The sequence below is a fragment of the Chionomys nivalis genome, chromosome 6 (genome assembly GCF_950005125.1).
Source record: "Chionomys nivalis chromosome 6, mChiNiv1.1, whole genome shotgun sequence".
Classification (NCBI taxonomy): Eukaryota; Metazoa; Chordata; class Mammalia; order Rodentia; family Cricetidae; genus Chionomys; species Chionomys nivalis.
The window spans coordinates 293543-317155 of record NC_080091.1 but is presented as its reverse complement, the minus strand read 5'-3'; the positions used below and the strand labels follow the sequence as shown (position 1 = coordinate 317155).

Genomic DNA, 23613 nt, shown 5'->3' with positions numbered 1-23613 from the left:
GCTGTCTGGGTTTGTGGGTGCTGACTCACCTTTCAGATTCCCTTAGCACTGAAGCAGGCTGTGTTGCAGGCTTCCAAAGACTTCACAGGCAAAAAGGCCGGCTCAGGGGCAGGGTGGAGATGGAATAAAGAAAGCCCAGAAAGAGAAACACATTCCACTGTATGAACAGAAAAGCTTAAGGAATTGGGGGGGTCTGGATTCTGTCCCCCTGGGAAGGTCCCAGAAAGTGGCACTTCTGACTGTTCCGTTGTGTGGCCACTTACTTACCTCTCTGGTTCTTTCAGCACTGGAGCAGGGTCTATTGCAGGGTTCCAAGGACCTTGTAGATGAAAAGGTGTGCTTGGGGGCAGGGTGTAATGGGATAAAGAAAGCCCATCAGTAGGAACACTCTCCGCTGGCTCTGAGGTCCCCTCAGCCCTGAAGCAGGCTGTGTTGCAGGGTTCCAAGGACCTCACAGGTGAAAAGGTGGTCCTTGGGGGCAGGGTTGGATGGGGTAAAGAAAGCCCAGCAGCAGGAACACACCCCACTGGATGGCCAGAAAATCTTAGGGAATTGGGGGTCCTGGATTGTTTCCCCCTGGGAAAGTCCAAGAGAGTGGCACTTCCAGAGACATAACTTTAGAATTATCTTCCCAATACACTTCCACTAACAATATTTCCACATTCTCTTCCACAATGCTCTCTCTTAGGCTTAGGGAAATAATTTGTTTTTGAGATGTATCTGTTGCTCCTGTGTACCACAACTCTATATTTTGATTTGATATGATTTTATGAAATGTTAACATGTACACATGTAATATTATCCAACTAAATCGATTGTACTTAGTAGTTAGGCATATATATTTCTATACATATACATAGTTGTATGCTACATAAAATAATGAAAAAATTGAGAACTAGGATTTTAAATACAACAAGGTTTTGAAAAATGAGAAGATTATAAAATAATATTAAAAAGACATGATTTTATGTTGTTTTGTTTTGGATTATGATAAAAGGCAGCAGTGTATCACTGTGGGGAAATCATATCAATAATTATCTGAAGCATCTGTTTTTGTATCAATGTTTGAAAATAGAGATTTTTGATTATTGGTGTTTAGATTACTTTCTCTATGTTATCCTTAAGACTCTTGGTTCCTAGGCTTAAAAAGAATTATCTGCATTTTTGCTAATCTTGTCAGTTGATATGATCATAGATATACCAGAGTTGTGATGTCATGGTGCTGTTACATTTAGTCAAATTTACAATCTGGAGAAATCACCACCCATATGATTAGTTGCTTCCTAAGACTGGAAAAGATAACCAAATTAGTTTTTCCTCAGTTACAGACAACTTTTTTTTCCCTCAAATATAGCTAGAAAGAGTTTGTATTGGGGTCAAACCTGAGTAAACAGTGGCTAAGAACACAGGTTACTGAAATTAAAATATGATGATGCATTTGGGTGATTTTTACAGTAATAGAAAAGATTAATCCACAAATAAAATTACCTTCAAAACACATTTTTGGATAAGTCATGTGGTAAGTTATAGAAATCCTTGTAATTATGTGCTACACTAAGTGTTGTCATCCTTATTATCTTAGTCTTGCTTTGGTGGGAGCTAAGATCAGTTTGTACATTACAAAGTATTTTTTGGAAGCCACAATCAGGTCTGAGTCATAGTTGGCTGATTGGAAGAATAAGAAAGTCAAAGATAACTTAGCCTGGATAGTCAACATCCCAATGTTCTACAAATACAGAACATCTAACCACCTAGTAATCCTTGAAGGATTTATAATCAATGTGCAGCAGGTTAAATCTTAGAATGTCTGTTAACACTGCTCAAGGCCCTAAAAAGGTAGAGTGGGTTATCTTAAAGACCACTTATTTCCACTGAACTCTATCTCTCATGGCTTTTATTGAATTTTTATCAGGTCTCATGAGAATGATATAGCACTTGGGGAAGAATATGCAGCCTAAGAGCCCTGCACTGGAGGCCAGAATGGAGAAGACCTCCACAGCCACCATGATCTTCCCATTAGTGCTGTGGTAGACAGGGAGGAAGGTGACCCAGACACTGCAGAACACCAGCATGCTGAATGTCAGATATTTGGCTTCATTGAAGGTATCTGGCAGGTTCCTGGCTAAAAATGCGACTGTGAAGCTACCTATGGACAGGGCTCCAAGGTATCCCAGGACACAGTAGAAGGCTGTGACTGAGCCCTTATTGCACAGTAAGATGATCTGACCATGTTCAGAATGTGCATCTGTGTCTACAAAGGGAGGAGATGTTCCCAGCCAGATTCCACAGAAGATAATTTGTGTAACTGAACAGATGGGAATGATGAATTTGAGTGCCCCTGATTTAAGCAATCCCCTCATCCATCTTCCTGGTGTAGTGATCTTGAAAGCCAAGACCACAGTGATGGTTTTGGCTAAGACAGTAGACACAGCCACTGTGAACACTATTCCAAATGTGATCTGTTGCAGGATGCAGGTGGCTGTGTTGGGCTGACCAATGAAGAGCAAGGAGCAAAGAAAACAGAAGGTGAGGGAGAAGAGCAGGGTGTAGCTGAGAGTACTGTTATTGGCCTTTACAACAGGAGTATTTTGGTGTTTCACAAAAACCCCAAGGATAAGAATTGTGAGCATACACAAGCACAGGGCCACGCCAGCCAGTGTCATCCCCAAAGGGTTTTCATATGCCAGAAATGTCTCAGATTTTTGGAGGCAGTGTGTTCGCTCTGTGTTGGCATACTGATCATCTGGACACTTCACACACTGATCAATATCTGGCAAGAAAAGTAATGTGACATCAGTACAACTTCAGTGATTTTCATTCATTTTAACCCCACCCACTGAAAGTAGAACACTGGGGAAAGTAATCCAACTATTCTCCTGACCACTGAAGACTGAATAATAGGCTACTGCTTTTAGATTTTGCCCAGTTATTATTCCATATACTCTTTAGTACTAAGTAAATAAGCAGATATTCTTTTTGTCATGAAATACTTTTTTACTTTTATATTAATATAGCATATCAAATATGAAAGGAAAACATGAACATTAAAACTAAATAGAGCAAAGCCAAAAAAAAAAAAAGAGAGAAAGAAAAGAAAACTAGTCAGGCATGGTTGCACACACACCTTTAATCCCTGCAGTCAGGAAGCAAAGGTTTTGAACCTTTGAGTTCCTGGACAGCCTTGTTTACAAAGTGACTTGAAGGACATCCAGAGACATAAAGAGAAACCCTGTCTTTAAAACAAACAGACAACATATCTATTCTCATAGTATATTTAGTATGTTATGGTAATTTAGGGTGGGATTTGATAAGAGCAAACTCCTATTAATCTTATTTTTATAACTGAATGTTTCTACAAGCAGGACATTTGATGTGGGCTGAAGTATTACTCATTCTTCCCTTGGCAGACACACACTTAAGAGCCAGATATGGTGAAATTTGTGTTATTCCCACTGACAAGTTTGAATGTATCATCCATTAGCAGCTATCCAAGATTACATTTTCAAATCATCAGCTCATGTTTTTCATTTCAACTTAATAGGAAATAAAATCCTTTTTGAAAAGGGATGTCAAGTGAGGAAATGTCTCAGCTGTAATAGCCAGTGAATCTGTCTGGTGGAGGATTTTATCAGTGATTGTTTTATTGTGGGCCCATATTTCATATAAAATAATTTACAGACTGGTGCACTGGCCACTAAGCAGATGCAACCCTGCTAAACAAGTAAGATAGCCAACTAACAAATCCAAAAAGTATTGCTCCTTTCTCCTTTGTTAAAAATGTAGATCGCCTGGGGAGGGCTGTTTGCTAAAGCTGGTGACTAAGTTTCAGGTGTTTCCCTAACCCTGTGACCCACATAAAGAGAATATTAATGAGCTTCCACCTTGGTTTAGCTGGGGGGACAAAAGGTGTTTGGTATAATAAATGCGGATAGATCTTCAGAATAGAGAGAAGCCTGAGATGCCCTTCCGTGATGATTGGGTAAACTGTGTCTGGTTATTTCTTGTGCCTCTGTACCAATCCAGATAAGGAAAGATAGTTTTTATTTTGGCGTCTATGGTCCCTGACATTTTAGGGCAATATAGCTTTATTGGGCAGTGTCAATGAGGGAAATTGGCTTTAGTTCCTATTAACAAAGTAAGCTATGTGAGCCATGGGAGCAACATAGTAATCAAGTCCATGTTCTTTGCTTCAGTTCCTGTATCTAGCTTCCTACCCTGTGTTTCTTCCATTACTTCCCTTCACGACAGAGTATAAGCTGTAAAGTCAAATAAACGTTTTCCTTCTGAGGTGTTTTGGTCAATGTCTATAAATATAATTGAAAGCTACTTAATGCATTACCTTTCATGTAAGACATAATCTAACAACAATTTTGGGAGTATACAAAGCACATTTATATTGCACTAAATTGGATTTCTAGAACCTATACTCTGGTTGCTTTATTATATAGCATGTAGTCATCAAAACTATCCAAAGAACAATAATTTGCAAAGAATAAAGGAAACAGAGATGATACACAATATAATTTGCTGGAAGATGACCTTCTTATTAGTAGGTTTTAATTTCCACCACAAAATGTTAAATTTTTGATTTTGGTTACATAGAACAGGTAAATAAATCTTGTTCATCTTTTCCACTTTCTCAGTCACAGTTAAAGTCAGCTACCAGCAGTTCTTTGTACAGGGTTGGGAACTTGTGGTGTGTTTCCAATCCACTTTAGTTTGTTGGTGTAATTCTATTTCTGTTTACATTTGGGTGCTCATGTTAATGAGACTTTATGGTGCAGTTTCTGATGTTACTAGTTTCTGATATGTCACAGCAAACTTCTAGATGGTCTGGCTCTTACAGTCTTTCTTTGCCCTCTTCTCAAATCTTCTCTGATCCTTAGGTGTGGGATTGTTTCATGGATATAGCCAACATTGGGCCTGGGCATCAAAACTCTGTATGATGATTGGCTTTGTTTTTCTTTAGTGGATTCCACCTGTTACCAGTAGAAGCTTACTTGATGAGGAGTGAAGACTGCACTTATCTGTGGGTAACACCATAAATGTTTACAAATTATTGTTAGGGATTATGTTGCTTTAGTGAAGTAGTGTTTGTAGATTCTCATCCAATAATAACAATTTCATTAGCATTTAGGAGTAAACCAGACTTCAAATAAGAGACATAGTATCTGTCTTTCTGAGAAGATTGTAAGTCCAGTTAAGGAGATGTTGTTTTCTATTCATAAATGTGTAGTGTTGTAGTGTTACTGCATTCTCTGGGTCATAATGTCTTTCTGGTAGTTGATGTAGTTTATAGATATTATAGCTGGGTATAGCTGTTGGTTGCCCGCTTCCTCTGAAACCTGGCATTGATGCTTTCTGGCATCATGAAAGCTATTACTCAGGAAATACCACTTACATAACTGGCAACTTAGGGTTTTCTAGGTCCTGTTTATGGAGCGTATGGTAGCATCAGCAATAAGCCCCTAACTTCCAATTCTTTGGGTAACCTCAGGTAACAGCCATAGGTTGTATACTTCATTAGTCTCCTGGACCTCCCTAATCAATAACTTAAAAAAGATTTCTTATGTTTGATATTGACAGTTTTAATTAGGTGGTCTTTAGCTTTAGGATGGACCACCAATAAACCAGTTTAGAAAATTTCATTAAAAGTATAATGTGGTCTTCTACAGGCCTACCGAATGTTTGTCCTACCAAATGGTTAGCCCTGAAAACATACATACAGGTAATGTTAAAGGGACTGACAATGTAACATTTAGCAATATGTTTGTGTATACATATGTGCAAGCCATAAATAATTCCTGAATAAAAAAACCATGAACTTGAAGGAGAGCATTGAGGCAAGGTATGGTAGGTTTGGAGTGAGGAAAGGGAATAGAGAAATTTTACAACTATATTATAATCTCAAAAATTTTAAACAATCCAATATTTAGACTTTTTTAATTTTGTGAATCTTAAATATAATATGCATAGTTATTTTGCCATTATGTATGTATTTGTACCACACTTTTGCCTTGTGCATTTAGATTCCACAGAGGCTCCTGTGTCTGGAGTTACAGCTAGTTGAGAGCCAACATCTCAGTCCTCATTACTGAATTCTGCTCCCCTATAAGAAAAGCAAGTACTGACAACCAGAAATTTATCTTTCCAGTCCCCAGTGTGGAGACTTTCCAGTCGTGTGTGTGGTGTGTGTGGTGTGTGTGTGTGTGTGTGTGTGTATGTGTATGTGTATGTATGTGTGTGTGTATATATATATATGTGTGTGTGTGTGTGTGTGTGTGTATGTGTATGTGTGTGTAAATACACACACACATACATTGTTTAAATTTGTTACAGCATAACATTTTGTATTTTCATGTTTCATTGCTGAATCTCTTTCACAATTACCATGAAATTATAGTTATTTCATAGACATGTTTAAAGCCTACCTAGTTCATTTTCAAAATGCATCATTGGCAATTAGAAATGAAAAATTTGCCTATTATTTCTGTAGTGAATCATAAGCAATATCAACAGAGATTGTATTTTTAAATAAATTTTATATTTATACAAATATATCATCTAAAATATGGCATATTTTTCTTTTAAGCATGTAAAAAGAGACTGTGTGTATTTAGCTTATGGCATACAACTCATACTAAGGAAACACAGACAAAATTCAGGGCAGGAATCTGAAAGCAGAAACTGAGACAGAGAACATGGAGGAGGTTTCCTACTGGCTTCATTTCTCTGGCTTGATCAGTTATCATTGTTTCATGGCCCAGGCCACCTGCCAAAAAATGGTGCTTCCCATAATAATATAAGCTCCTACATCAATTATAAATTCATGAAGTGCCTTACATACATAGCTACAGGACACCTCAATGAGAGTCCCTCTTACCAATGGTGTCAATTTGACAAAAAAGATTAGGCATCACGGCCAAGAACCAAAAGCCTGTTTCATTGGCCAAGTTACTCTAAGGCTCTAGCTAGTTACTATAGATAGCATCCTAAGATAAATGATTTCTTAGTAGTGTAACAGGGGATTTTGATTCTATAATTTACTTGTATTCTAAAAGGTTTTTGTTAAATTTTTCTTAATTTCATGTGATGTTTTTTGATCACATTGCTAACAATCCCCCAACTCTTCCTAAATGTCTTCATGATTTGCTAGATTATCCACCCAATATTCATGCTCTGTTCCTCCCTTCCTTCCCCTGTCCATAACAATACCAGTTTATGTCAACTAATTGTGGTATAGATCATTCTGTAGAGTATGGTGGATACACTACAAGTCATATTAAAGAAAACTGACTCTACTTTTCCCAGTAGCTAGCACATATCAACATATTTTCAGATAATGGTGGAACTATGTATCCAACTCCTGCCTCACAACCATGCCTGAATTATGCCTGGCTTGAGTTTATATTCATATTTGTATTGGTCCTGTTGTTTCAAGAAAAGATTGTTTCCTTGAAATCATCCACCATGTTATATTTTCCCACCTCTTCTGGATGAGAAACCATGACCTTTAATTGTGGATGTCCCGTACACATCCCATTTAATTGTGGATGTCCCATACACATCCCATTTAATTGTGGATGTCCCATACATATCCCATTTAATTGTGGATGTCTCATACATATCCCATTTAATTGTGGATGTCCCATATACATCCCATTTAATTGTGGATGTCCCATACACATCCCATTTAATTGTGGATGTCCCATACACATCCCATTTAGCATTCAGCATCCAACAAGTCTTTCACTTCTCTGCACAATGGCAGGTTATGGTCTTACTGAATTTCCTTGAATTCCAAGAATAAGATTCTCTAATGAGGGGTCAGTGATTCTGTGATTAGTATTAAAGCTGTGTCTTATTTTAATGCTATATTTATTTAGCATTATTTAAGGAGGTTTTTTCATAGTACCCATGACCAACTAAAATCTTGATCTAGATAAAATTTCCAAATTGGATACTATATCATTGAGATGGCCTTAAATCCAGTCAGAAAGTGTCTATTGACACCTTTATCATTCATGCCACTACTGCATCAGGGACCACGTTCTACCAGGCAAGACAATTTAGCAGCTTTCAGGGTTAACCACTCTGTGAGGTCAATAATTGCACTTCCTCTCCAGTAGCATGCCTACTAGCTTCCACCTTTGTGAATCTTGCCAGTGGGGATGAAATTTCCACATCAGTACCTACTTTAATTCTGCATGTTTATGACTCAAGTATGTGAATTCAAGAAACAAGGTCCTAATAGTAGAATCTGGAGCATATTTAAAAGTAATGATAATATACCATAATATATGGAGTATATGGGGGACACATCTCAAAACAATAACCCATTCATCGTATTAGGATTTTATTTGCTCATGTGATGTGTCTGTTTGAGATATGCTACATCATTACAGGGTAACTCAATTTACATTTTCTTTACATGTGTATGTACTGTGCAAAGCTCTATTGTATCAGGGTTCAACATGGGGTTTTCAAAACACATTTTTATATTGTTTGTCCTTCCTTAATTTTGCCTTGTAACATTTGTTTTCATTTTCCACTTAATTCCTTCCTATTCCATTTCACACATTCCCTGTTTAAAGAAAAACATTTAATTCCACCTTGCTTGAATGATTGCCTGCTCACCCATAATTTCTCCTTAATAGTTTCCTAACCTTTATGAGTATCTCAAATAAAACATATCTAAAGCTGAAGAGTTTAAGACCTACTTTCCACATATTGGACAAAAATGTGATATCTGTCTCTCTGGGTGTGTGTTACCTCACTTAGGTGGACATCTAGGATATTTCCATTTCCTACACATTGCGAACAGAACAGCAAATAACCCAGATGAACAAGTATGCTTGCTGTAAGGTATCACCTTCTATGATATATACCCTAAATAGGTACTGCTAAGTGATGGGATAGATTTATTTATAACTTCTTGAGGAATCTCTGTTCTGATATGCATATGGTTGTAGCAGTATGGATTCCCAAAAAGCAATGAATAACTGTTCCTCATTCACCACATCATCATCCGGATTTGGCGTCATCTATACTTGCTGTTTTTGTTTTTTCTTTGTCATTATGGTTTGGTGATATTAATTCTGAAATTAATTATAATTTGTATTTCTCTGATATCTATAGTAATTTGAACATATTTAAAATTTTCTCTTTTGATCAGAGTTTCATCTTTTGAGAACTCTGTGTTTAGTTTATTATTTCTATTTTTAATTGGGCTGTTTATTTTATTCATGCTTAGGGGTTTTGTTCTTTCTATATATTTAATGTGCTGGAGAGATTACTCAGTGGTTAAGAGCAATGCCTACTCTTCCAAAAGTTCTGATTTCAATTCCCAGCAACCACATGTTGACTCACAACCACCTGTAATGAGATCTGCTGCCCTCTTGAGAAAGAGACTTGGTCAGCTTAGATTATGAAACCTGATAAATACAAGTTCAACAGACCCTCCATATATGGGCTGCTGACATATGGTTCAGCATTGCCTAGGCATAAATTTCTATTTTTCAATTTTCACATTCTATATTCAACATTTCTCAGATGTAAGAAGCATAAATGTGTTTTTCCACTCTTTAGGCCATGTCTTCTCAAAAATGATGGTGGTTTTTATTGCACATAAATTGATACCTGCTTCTATAGGATTGGATTAATGTGTTCTCCAGTCTTCAGTAAACAAACACTCACTTTTGTGCAAATTTCCAGAATGATAATTTTATTTCTTGAATGGCCACCATTTTAACTGATATAGGATAGAATCTGAATAAAGCTGTAATCTGTGTTTATTTGATACTTAGTGAAGTTGAATACTTTTCATCATTTATCAGTCATTTCTAGTTCATTTTTGATATATCATCGCTTCTTTTATTAACTCATTTCTGAATTTCCAAAATATATAAAGAACTCAAGACACTAGACCTTAAAATGCTAATTAACCCAATTAAAAAATGGGGCACTGAACTGAACAGAGAATTCTCAACAGAAGTTCAAATGGCCAAAAGACACTTAAGGTCATGCTCAACCTCCTTAGTGATCAGGGAAATGCAAATGAAAACAACTTTGAGATACCATCTTACACCTGTCAGAATGGCTAAAATAAAAAACACCAATGATAGCCTTTGCTGGAGAAGATATGGAGTAAGGGGTACACTCATCCATTGCTGGTGGGAATGCAAACTTTTGAAACCACTTTGGAAATCAGTGTGGCAGTTTCTTAGGAAATTCGGGATCAACCTACTCCAGCACCCAGCAATACCACTCTTGGGAATATACCCAAGAGATGCTCTATCATACTACAAAAGTATTAGTTCAACTATGCTCATAGCAGAATTATTTGTAATAACCAGAACCTGGAAACAACCTAGATGCCCCTCAATGGAAGAATGGATAAAGAAATTGTGGAATATGTACGCATTAGAGTATTACTCAGCGGTAAAAAACAAAGACAACTTGAATTTTGCATGCAAATGGATGGAAATAGAAAACACTATCCTGAGTGAGGTAACCCATACTCAAAAAGATGAATATGGTATGTACTCACTCATAATTGGTTTCTAGCCATAAATAAAGGACATTGAGCCTATAATCCGTGACCCTAGAGAAGCTAAATAAGAAGGTGAACCCAAAGAAAAACATATAGTTATCCTTCTGGATATTGGAAGTAGACATGATCACCAAGCAAAAATTGGAAACTTGGGGTTGGGGGTGAGGAAGGGGTAAGGGGAGATGGGGAGGAAAAAGTGAGAAGGGGGGATGGGGAGAGCTTGGGGGAATGGGAAGGTTGGGAGGGAGGAAGGGTGGATATGGGAGCAGGGAAGTATATATGATATATCATAATTAATGGAGCCATTTTAGGGTTGGCAAGAGACTTGACTCTAGAGGTGTACCCAGGTGTCCATGGAGATGTCCCCAGCTAGATCCTTGGGCAGCTGAAGAGAGGGAGCCTGAAATGGCTCTATCCTAAAGCCATACTGATGAATATCTTGCATATCACCATAGAAACTTCATCTGGTGATGGATGGAGCTAGAGATAGAGACTCACAATGGAGCACTAGACTGACCTCCCAAGGTCCAAAGGAGGAGCAGAAGGAGGGAGGACTGAATTTCAAATAAAATAAATTGAAAAGGCTCTATGATATTTCCTGTGTCAGAGCCAACTTGACACAAGAAAGAATCATTTAGGGAATAGTACTCAGAATTGAATAAATGATCCTTTAGATTTTCTTGTAGGTAAGTATTTAGTGAATTTTCTTAGCTAATGGCTTTTAGTGGAAGGTTCATTACATTGGGAATGGTTCAAGTCCTGGGAAGGTGGTTCTAAATTGTATAAGAAAGCAGGCTGAGCACACGATAAGGTGAAATTCAGTATGCAGCAGCACTCCTCCATGAATTCTGCTTAGTCATGAGTTCCAGCCCTGGCTTCCTTTCATGATGAATCTAATGCAAATAAACCATTTTTACCTTTAGTGACTTTTAGCCATGATTTTTTATATTCCAACACTAGAAAAGATCTAACTAAGACATAACCATAAGACTTTCAAAACAAACCTGTTACCACTCCTGAAATAATCCCAATGGTTAACAAGGAGAGCTCTATGAAATTACAAACCTTGTGTGCACAAATGAAAGCAGTAAATTTAGTGAAGAAACTTACTAGAGAATGTGAGAAAACAATTTCTTGCTAGATATCTGACAGAGGTTAATACCTAGACTGTACAAAAGACTCAGAAAAAATAAACAAGAAATCAAACAACTCTATCTACTTCACCACTTCAATCAAGAAATATGTTGTGTTTCTGCATGTGTATGTGGGAGTGTATCTTCTAATTTTTTTCTTAACGTTATCCAGTAATTACTGGTTTCTAACATTGGTCATGTGGAGCTGAACCCAGGCTGCAAACTTGCACAAGAATGCATTTCCCAATAGAGCCATCTCCTATGCCTAACACAATTTAGGTTTTAATTTTTTCTTGTTGGTGAATTTCACAAACACACATAACATGTTTTAACCAAGCCTATTCCCCATTTTCTTCTTTCCAATTATTTTTCTGTACTTCCCAAAAATTTTCTTCCACAACTTCATGTGTTGTCTTTTAAAGTCACCTGAATTTACAGTGTTTCCTTAATGCACCTGGATGTAGCATCACCCACTGGAGCATTGATAGCTTCTCAGAAATCAAGTGCCCAAAGAAAACTGACAAAATTGCTCATCCTGTAGAGATGGGAATTCATGATCCAATACCCCTCAAATCAAGGAGTTTGCATATGGTGACCTAGTCCAGGTCTTGTGCATGCAGTCACAGCTCCTTTGAATCATGTGTGCAGCATCATTGTCACATCTGGAAAATAGTTTCGGTTGCAGTCTTCTACCTTTTGTCCCTACAATGTGTTTGCTAACTCTTTGATGATGATATCTGAACAATTTAGGGGTTGTCTTACTGGTGTATACACAGATTCTTATTCACTGCTTACTTATCTTTTGTCGTTCTCTTTATTAACTGCCATATACTTAAAGTGAGGCATCTCTGATGAAAGTTGAGAGCTACACTAATCTGTAAGTATAATGACAGCAACTTAGGCAGAACTTTATTGCTATGCACATTTAGCTCATAATATTCCCCTCTCCCCTAAAACATAGGACCTAACCAGCTACATATTTTTGGTCAAGATAATGGTAAGAGACATAAATTCTAACTTATAGTGTGGGCTTTAAATGAAAGCAGATAGCGGTTAGCTTCTTCAATACCTATTGATTACCAGTAAGCATATCCTCCCAGGTAAGTCATTGTTTTAGCTCAACAGATTTAAAGATAGCTTAGTGTTGTGTGACAGTATTCATAGGGAGATATGAGCAAATTGCACACCCAAGAGAAGCAGCCACAACAGACCATGCTAAATCTTTGTTATTGAAGCAGTGAGTTTTACTTGTGTTACTCACAAGAGTGATTATTTATAGCAGATATGACTTATGGGGGTTTGAAGGAGAATGGCCTAACTAGTTTTATATTTTTGAATGCTTGGTTTGTTATTGGTGGAAATATTTGTGTTTGGGAGATTGCAAAATGGTAGAAGTGTATCATTAGTGTTTGAGTTTTCCAAAGACCTCAACATTCACTCTGTCTCTGACTCTCTCTTAATCTTTCACACTGTCTATCTCCCTCCTGCTTGTGGATAATATGTAAGCTCTCAAGTATGTCTCCAACACTGTGCTAGCAGGTATACTTCCTTTCTTCTTATTGCCACACCATGATAAAAGAAGTGTTTCATTATGGGTGACCTTTGAGTATTCAGAAAACCACCACATCATTCTCTCTCATTTCCTTCTCTCCATCTCTGCATCTGTTCTTCCCTCTATGTCTCTTTCTCCCAACCATCTCCCAGCTCATGCCTGTGAATCAAATGCCAGTGCTCAGCTTTCTCTAGGACATTGTGATTATCTGTATACTGCCCTGCTCCCCACCATAATAGTAATGGCCACTATTACTATCTGGAACCCTGAGTCCAGAATTAAATTCTTTCTTATATAAGTTGTTTTAAAAAGATGTTTTTTCACATCACTAGAAAAGTGAAAAGGCCATGAGTAAATGACCTCCAACATTATAAGCCCACCCAATCAGAGGTAACACCTCACACAATTTGGAAACCAGGACCTCTTAGTACAACTTGTAAGCAGCCTTATAGGTTGTATAGTACTCCTTGTAGCTTCAGTTTGCTCAAGCTTATCTCTTCTTATTTTATGGAGCTTCCCTTGTTTTAAAGATTTTTTTCTCTAATCCTTCCTGCTTATTTTTACTTTGACACATTTGGTTTTGCTGTCTCTAATCAGTTTCAGAGACACTGAAGCCTTTCAGTATTTTATCCCCTGAGCTTAAGAAACTTTCCTGTGTGATAGGATGTTTTACTGCTTTTAGAACATCCTGTGCATTAATGAGCTTCCCACCATGTTGGAATTTCCATCTAGGAAGCAATTGCTATACAACAATAAGATTCTTAATGAATTTTCTCCCTAAAATTGTTCATAGAATACTACCCACATTCTTCATGGTAAGTTTCTGTCTGCTATCTCCATGTCCTTTGAGTCAGATATATTACGTCCACAACAACACTAGGATTTTACCATCAAGTTCCGTAAAATGATCAAAAATAATGGAAACCACTTGTAATCTTTGGAGTTGTCTATGGGACCCAACTGACCACCTCTTAATACAAATAAGCAAATATCTGAAACTTGGGACTTTATTTGGTAGCTGCGGTAAATCAAGGAGGAGTGTTGCTACATACAGAATTTTTGTATTGAAACTCTCCTTTTGCCTGCAAATTACAGTTTATGAAGGTTCTATAAAAGCCAGTTTTCTAATGTCATTGTCAAAAGTAAATAATTAGCTTTAGTTATTCTTCAATATACTCCCTCTCTGCTCTGCATACCAATCCCTGACCACCCCATTCCTTCCTGCTCTTTTATTTCCTTTCTTAACTTTCAATCATCCTGTATTCTATCTTCTAATTATTTAAATCATACTCTTCCTCTTCATGGGTCCTCTCTAGTTTTCTGACTTCAATGGGTACTCCAATTTAAAACATATCTAAAATTTCAAATGTTTCTGGATCTGCATTACTGAACTTAGAGTTACTATTTTTATTTTTATCCATTTACCTGGGAATGCCATAATTTCATTTTTACATCAGAATAATTATCTGCTGTGCATATGCATAAAATTTCATTATCCATTTTTGTGTTGATGGACATGCAGGCTATTTTATTTAATTGAATATTATGAATAAAATATCAATGAACATGGAAATTCAAGCATACTTATAGCAGATACAGATTCTTTGGTTTGATTTGCTTTTGGTGGTATAGCTGTGCTGATTGGTGTTCTTTAACTTGACACTAACCCAGAAGTATTTGGAATGATGGAATCTTAATTGAAAAATGCTTCCATAATATTGCCTTGTGGACAAGGTTGTGGAGCATATTCTTGATTAATGATTATTAATGTATGATGGTCTATTTCACTGTAGATGGTATCACCCTGGGGCAATTGATACTAGAATGTGTAAGGAGGCATACTGTTAAAGTTATATGGAGCCAGTCTTTAAGGAACATTCTTCCATGCCTCTTCTTGAGTTCCTTACTCTAGTTTTCCTACTCACTCATACTTGGTTTCTAGTCATAAATAAAGGACATTGAGCCTTTAATTCGTGATCCTAGAGAAGCTAAATAAGAAGGTAAACCCAAAGAAAAACATATAGGCATCCTCCTGAATATTGACCTTCATCAGGCGATGAAAGGAGACAGAGACAGAGACCCACATTGGAGCACCGTACTGAAATCTCAAGGTCCAAATCAGAAGCAGAAGGAGAGAGAGCAAGAGCAAGGAACTCAGGACTGCGAGGGGTGCACCCACACACTGAGTCAATGGGGATGTTCTATCGGGAACTCACCAAGGCCAGCTGGCCTGGGTCTAAAAAAACATGGGATAAAACCGGACTCACTGAACATAGCGGACAATGAGGACTACTGAGAACTCAAGAACAATGGCAATGGATTTTTGATCCTACTGCACGTACTGGCTTTGTGGGAGCCTAGGCAGTTTGGATGCTCACCTTACTAGACCTGGATGGAGGTGGGTGGTCCTTGGACTTCCCACAGGGCAGGGAACCCTGATTGCTCTTAGGGCTGAGGAGGGAGGGAGGGGGACTTGATTGGGGGAGGGGGAGGGAAATGGGAGGCGGTGGCAGGGAGGAGGCAGAAATCTTTAATAAATAAATTAATTAATTAAAAAATAAATTTCTTCCTTGACTTCTTTTGCTCAGAATTTAACCTCAGACTTTTAACCTGAAGTTAACCATTTTCCAACTTAGTTACTGTTTTAAAGTATTTTCATAGAAATACAAACTCCAAGAAAGTAGTGCAACAGCCATTTTTACTATGTGTAAGTTCTTCCCATCTTCTGGTGTCTTGTCAATTTCTTTCTTCAGTGTACTACTCTTTCTCCATGGTTTGATTCACTATGAGACTTTTAAAAGCTAACTGAAATAGTAGTGTTTCCCTTATTTTTTTTTCTTGGCATATTAGATGTTGATATATAAGAAAACATTTTTCTAGGTTAATTTTGTGTCTAGTTACATAACTGAAAGCTTTTATCACCTGTAGATTTCTGGTGTGGTCTTTAGAGCATAGAACCATATCATATGTAAGTAAAGATACTTTGACATTCTCCTTTCCAGCCCTCACTGTCCTTGTCTACTTCATTGCCTTATTTTTATAGCTAAGACTTAAATCATTATGGAATAAAAATGTAAAGAGTGAATAACATTCCCTTTTTCCTGATATGGAAATACTTTGTGTCTCTTTTTGAGATTGATGTTCTATTTTGCCTTTATTATGTTAAGATAATATATGACTATATTATCCAGGAATTCTATCATGAAGAAATTTTGGATTTGTTTCATGACCATTATTCCAGTACCTAATTATATTATCACAGAGTTTCTTTCCTTGAATCTATTTTTTGTGATGGATTACAAATAACAACTTATATATGCTGAAAAATCCCTACCTCTAAAGGATGAAGACAATATTATCATGTTGAATAATGTTTCTTTTATTTTTTTTACTTAATTTATTTAATAAGTGTTTCACTGAGAATTACTGTACCTGTGCTCATTAAGGAGATTGACTTTTATATTTATGGTGGTGAGATTATTGGGTTTGGTCAAATAATTTATTATATACTGCATAATATATGATTTGATTTTTTTAATCCTTTGTCATTCTCAACTGTGCTAACAAAAATTTTGTACATCCATCTTTTTGTCATCTTATGTTCTGGCACAGTCCTCCTTAAAATTCCATGATTTACTCTCAAAATATATGTAACATCACTTACTTTGAGCTCCAGGACATTATGCATACAGTTATTCAGCTTAATGGCATAACCCTCAACATGCATATCCACAGACATTCTTCCCTACTCAACTTTGAATGACAGAGAGTAGGAAACATAAGTTTTCCATTGTAATTAATATATGCCACACATTGTTTTATATAAGCATATAAAATATATGAATCTCTTATTCTCCATCTGTTTGGTTTGTGTGTATTTTGCCTGAAAGTATGCCTGTGGAGTACTTGTGTGTGTTGCCCACAATTCCAGAATATGCTGTTAGATTCTCTGAAACTGTTGTTACACAGAGATGTGAACCATCGTTTGTACTCTGTGAGCTAAACCCAGGTGTTCTATTAGTGCTCCAAAGCCATCTCTCCAGTTCCTGAATTTTTAAAGAAAAATGTACTTTCTCTTAATATCTGATCTATTTCAAGAACAGTTATGGAAACTCTCAGAGCAGTCCTGTACCAGATTAATAATTTCAATTTCAAGTTAATGAATACCAAAAAAGTTGGTATAGAGATATATGTATGTACATTTCACATTTAAATTTCTCTGGAAAAAGTGAATATTATACTCCTTTCAAGACATTAAAAAGCATTAGTAAATTATGGCTTGTAATCATGTAAAGCCACCAAATGTAGACTATCACAAGAGTATATGTAGCATATGACTATTAATTATGAATGCAAAATATATACTATAGCAATTCTCTTTTGCATGATTTCTTCTTCAGATCATAAATTAAAAACAAAGGTGGGTAAACTCATATGTAATCCACACACTTGCCTGTATCATTGGAAATTTCGTTATTTGGGCAGGGGCTGCAGTCAAAACAGCAGATTGCCTTGCCCTCCTGAAGAGATTTCCTGAATCCAGGACCACAACTTTCACTGCATACAGAGATTGGAGTCTAAACAAAGGAAATCAGAAATGTTGAGGACATATAATAATTAAACTGGTGAGTTAATTTTATCAGCATATTGGAACATTGCTAAGTTGAAAGTTATAAAACCATGTCCAATTAATTAATGAAAGCAGAAATATATCATGAAATAGGATATATATGTAATGCTCATATAAATATGCATAACACACACATGTGTAGAATCATGCATATTCTTGGGGAAGAATTGTTAGTACTTTGCAACAAGTCTTATGAAGAAAGTTTTGAAATAAATTAAGTTTCTAAACATGTCAGTGCAGTCATCTTTTAATGTATGAGGAGGTTTAAAGCTCACTAAGGGTGATTTTGTTTGTTTTTCAGTGTTCTGTGTTCTGTAAAGTATAATGTGACCTGCCACCTACCTCTCCATCTCCAGTGTTCCACTCTATCCTGTCTTCCAACAATGACAATTGCTGACCAGGTGGAGAAGATGGGGAAAACGTTCCTACTTTCACTTTATAACCAAGACCTTGTGGAAAATTCCAGAAGTTCAGAATGTCATACTCTACATCCAGTTTTTCTGAAGGATTCAAGGTAACTGAATCTCCACTAGGATTTGTGAATTGCACATTCTTAATGATGCTGTTCAGCTAAGAAAGATGCATGATTTATTATGGGCACCCTTTTTGTTAAAGGAAAAGACTGAATTGTGTCACACTCACATGGACATTAATGAGTTTTTCAACATGAATCATTACAGGTATACAACAAAAAATGAATGATTACAGTGAACAAAAGCACAATTATCCTAATACTATGTGAGCAAAAATATTCAGATACATCACTAGTTCATTATTCATTCTACAGGTTTTCAACAGTGATCACCAAATTTCATGATGGTTAATTTAAAGATGAAAATGATGCAATCTAAAATCACAGAGGGAATTAAGTTCCAGTAAGGAACTGACTAGATAAATTTGGTCTCTGAGCACTTCTATGAGAGATATTGTAACTTGGGTTAACTTAGGCACAACTACACTCTCAGATTTTAAGCAGATCATTTCAAGAGCTTGGCCTGGACTGAATATATTGGAGCCAGTTGAGCCATAGTATTTGTGCAATTGCTTATTGCTCTGCATTCTTGACAGTTGATGTAGGTGTGGAAAACTGCTTCAATTCTGGCTGCCTTGAGATTTCTGGGATGATGTAGTATAAACAGGAATGGTGAGTCATGTAATCCCATTCTTATTAAGTTATTCTTTTCCACACAATTTATCACAGTAAAAGGAAATAAACTTAAGACAGTGTTTCTAGCAGATATAGTTTGTGAGATATTTTAAGATTACTTTGTTTAGTGCCCTTCTACACTATTTAGAATTCTGAAATATCAGTCACCCCTTGGTCATATTTAAGGACTTCAGGGGAAGAGGTTAGAAGTTTCTTGTAGAGAGCATTAGAAGGGCAGGATACTATTGGCCTCTTCACCATAAATTTTTGTCCTTATTTCTTAATTATTTCCTTCTATAAAAATGGCATCTTGATTATGATATCCTCCAAACTATATATTTTACTTTTTCTCAGTAAATCAGTTTACAAAGCTTCTCCTTGGAAATAGAATGCAAGATACTTCTTTAAAGCATCTATAGGGCCACTTAATAGATTTCCTTTGGTGACATTGTGTGCCATCCAAATAAAAAGGCCTTACCTTCCAGGGGGGATATTTCCTTCTTCCGTTTTTTATTGCTTGCATATCTACTTGTTGCACAAGCATCTTATGGAGGGTGTGGGCCAGAATATACACAGCATTGTATACATGGTAACTGCTAATACTCATGGCAGTGTCAAAGTGGTGCCAAGGTAACCATTCCAAGGAACCTCTAGATGAGCAATTTTCTACTTTACAGGAAGCATCAGAGAGTGCACAATTAAAATATTTCTCCCACAATCTTGCAAGAAAAATATCTTCTGGGTATTTGGAAGGGGTAACTGTCTTTACAAAATCTTTAAAAGTAGAAATCTCACCATGGTGTTGTGAAAAGATAAGAGTTCCGTGGAATGAGTCAAGAATAAAATGTTGCATAGAAGTAGTGACTTCCCATTGTGAAGTGGTGACCCAGATTCTCCATGGGAGAACATGTTCCCATCTTCTGAAGAAGACACCTAAAGATGAGTCAGTGTCACCATAAATGATAATGATTTTTGCTGAGTTTGTCCCAATCTGGCTACTGTAGACATCATTGTCATTCATGTCTAACATATGGTTTACTGGGATCATTTCCATGAAGGCTACACAGACACTGTTTCTTTCCATCTCTCGTACTATTTCTGAGAGAAACTGAACATCTTTCTCTTCTGAGATGACCAGCCCCACCCAGTTCCATCTGAAATGGACCATTAATGATACCATGCCTAAGGCCAGAGATGAGTCCTTGGTGGCCATCTGATACACAGAAGGAAACTTCCCAGGGTCATTCAAATTTGGTTCAAATGGTCCAAAGGTCAGCTAAAGAAAAGAGAACAGGGAGTGACATGAAGTTAGGAGTTTCCAGAAATCATGGACTCAATGTATATGAAACAGGAACTCAAAGTTTTAGAATGTCAGATTTGTATCTAAAGGCAATGCCAATATCTGGAGAACATTCTAGAAATGAGGTTAATGTTCACTTTTGTCATAAAAAATGTGTGTATCTCATTTCCTTAATGTACATTTCACAAAGTCTATGTGGCTATACCCACAAATATCAGAGTATAAAGCCTCAACGGTTATGTATTTTAAAAGTTTGGTTGGTTTGGTCTGTGTGCACATGTTTGTGTGTGTTTGTCCATGTGAGATTGTGTGCCCATGTTTGTATAGGTGCATATACATGTGTGTACATATAAAGTCCAGAAGAGCACATTGTAGGGTCTCTCTACAACACTTGAATTCATTACTGTTGTCTTGGCTAGAAGACAGCAATTCTCAATGCCACATGGTCATCCTGTCCCTTTAGCCTATCTAGTGGACATAGGTGGTCCTTGAACCCAAACTTCTGTTATCATGATTCCACAGAAAGCACCTAGAATACTGGATCATTAACAAGAATAAGGCTATATATTTTGAATAATACACAAGTGACGTCTTCTTTATGTTTTTTATAATCAAATTTTGACATTAAAGTATATTTTTTTCATTTATTCCCATTCATATAATCTCACCAGTGGATATCTATAAAGTCCCAGAAATGTGACAAATAGGGAAGAAATGTCCCATTTTGTTGCTGTGATTGCAGCCATATATTTTTCCTCTCTTCTGCAGGTGTAGTTTGGGATGACTTTATCCTCCCCTGTTAGCCAAGAGAGGATATTAAAAGGTATCCATTGATCATGTGGCCAGGCATTGTAGATAACATATCCCAGAGATACATTAGGTAAAAGAAGGGAGTTCTTGTTGATCTCCTCAATGGCAAAAGTCAAAGCTAGTGCATATTGGTAGTTGTTAGGTCTGATCCTGTGTAGGGGACATAAGGATTATTACAGAACAATATTGAAACATCATTGTCTGAAAATTAATACAGTAACTGTCATGCACTAAATCAAAGTTTACCCTGTTTCCATATTGAAATCATTTGTTGTTCAATGGTTTTGCAGCATTACATTGTTTGGAGGTCAGTAGGATTGGTATAAGCATGTTTATTAAAATAGATCAAAGACCTCAAAATAATATCAGCCACACTGAACCTTATAGAAGAGAAAGTGGGAATTACACTTGAACACATTGCCACAATTGACCACTTCCTAAATATAACCCCAGCAGCACAGACACTGAGAGAAACAATTGATAAATGGCACCTCCTGAAACTAAAAAGCTTCTGTAAAGCAAAGGACATGGTCAACAAGAAAAACCAACAGCCTACAGGATGGGAAGAGATCTTCACTAACCCCATATTAGACAGAGTTCTGATATCCAAAATTTACAAAGAACTCAAGAAATTGCTCATCAAAAGAACATATAATCCATTTTAAAAAATTAAAAACAAACTTAAACAGAGAACTCTCAAGAAATCTAAAATGGCTGAAAGACACTTAAGGAAATGTTCAACATCTTTAGTTATCAGAGGTATGCAAATAAAAACAACACTGAGATTACATTTTACACCTGTAAGAATGGCCAAGATCAAAAACACTAATGACAACTCATGCTAGAGACGTTGTGGGGAATAGGGAACACTTCTGCATTGCTGATGTGAATGCAAGCTGGTACAGCCCGTTTGGATGTCAGTATGGCTATTTCTCAGAATATTAGGAAACAACCTTCCTCAAGACCCAGTAATACTACTTTTGAGTATATTTCCAAAAGCTGCTCAATAGTTTCACAAGGACATGTGCCTGCAATACATGGGCACAGGAGACCACTTCCTAAATAAAATTCCAGTAGCATAGACACTGAGAGAAACAGTTAATAAATGGGACATTCTGTAACTGAGAAGCTTCTGTAAAGGAAAGGACATTATCAAAAAGACAAAATGGCAACCTACAGAATTGGAAAAGATCTTCACCAACCCCATATCAGACAGAGGTCTGATCTCCAAAATATACAAAGAACTCAATAAATTAGTCATCAAAAACCAAATAATCCAATAAAAATTGGATATATATCTAAACAGAGAACTCTATACTGAGGACTCTCAAATAGCTGAAGGACACTTAAGGAAATATCTTTAACATCCTTAGCCATCAGAGGAATGCAAATCAAAACAACTCTGAGATTACATCTTATACCTGTAAGAATGGCCAAGATCAAAAACATTGATGACAACTTATGCTGAAGATGATGTGGGGTAAAGGAAACACTCCTGCATTGCTGGTGGGAGTGCAAACTTGTATAGCCCATTTGGATGTTAGTGTGGCAATTTCTCAGGATATTAGGAAACAACCTTCCTCAAGACCCAGCAATACCACTTTTGGTATATACCCAAATGACACTCAATTGTACCAGAATGACATGTGCTCAACTATGTTCATAGCAGCATTGTTTGTCATAACCAAAACCTGGAAAGAACTTCAATGCCCCTCATTTGAAGAATGTGTAAAAAAATGTGGTACATTTAAACAATGGAGTACTACACAGCATAAAAAAATAATGACATCTTGAAATTTGCAGGCAAATTGATGGATCTAGAAAACATCATATTGAGAGGTGTAATCCAAACCCAGAAAGACAAATGTCATGTGTCCTCACTCATAAGTGGCTTTTGACATAAAGCAAAGTAGAAAAAAAAAACCCCTACAATTCACAATCCCAGAGAATATAGACAAAAATGAGAATGCTAAGAGAAACATACTTGGATCTAATCTTCATGGGAAGTAGAAAAAGACAAGGTCTTCTGAGTAAATTGGGAGCATGGGAACCATGGGAGAGGGTTAAAGAGAGGAAAGAAGAAAGGAGGGGAGCAAAGAAATATGTATAACTCAATTGAAAAAAAAGTATTGCCTTGGAGCACAGTTTAAGAAAGCAGCTGTAGTTCTTCAGCTGGCAAGATAGGCATATAGTATCAACTGACAAAATTTTGAAGTAGCTGCAGATTAGACCAGATGTCCTCCTTATGGATTTTACGATAAACTTTTCCCAGAAAAATACAATCTTATTTATAAGAATATGTAGCCAGCTATCTGACTTGTTGAGTCAAGAGAAGTAGTGAAAAATTATTTAATCATGGGGCCAGGGATAGTAATTAACTCTTTGAACCAATTCCTAACTTCAGTTTTATTGATTTTTATTTAAGTTTCACCATGGGAAAAAGATTCCCTCTTTGGCTAGAACTACAAAAATTCAAATAATTTTATAGT

At 36.7% G+C, this 23613-nt stretch overlaps 1 protein-coding gene across 1 annotated transcript; it reads right to left on the bottom strand.

Moving 5' to 3' along the window:
- Positions 1-1862: 1862 nt before the first annotated feature.
- LOC130875795 (vomeronasal type-2 receptor 116-like) lies at positions 1863-21261 on the bottom strand. Its single transcript, XM_057772023.1, has 5 exons — positions 20983-21261; positions 19493-20290; positions 18210-18437; positions 17691-17814; positions 1863-2770 (listed from the first exon to the last, which is right to left on the bottom strand). Exons 1-5 carry the CDS (start codon positions 21058-21060, stop codon positions 1863-1865), a joined length of 2136 nt encoding a protein of 711 aa, XP_057628006.1. The 5' UTR covers positions 21061-21261.
- Between the last annotated feature and the right edge of the window lie 2352 nt (positions 21262-23613).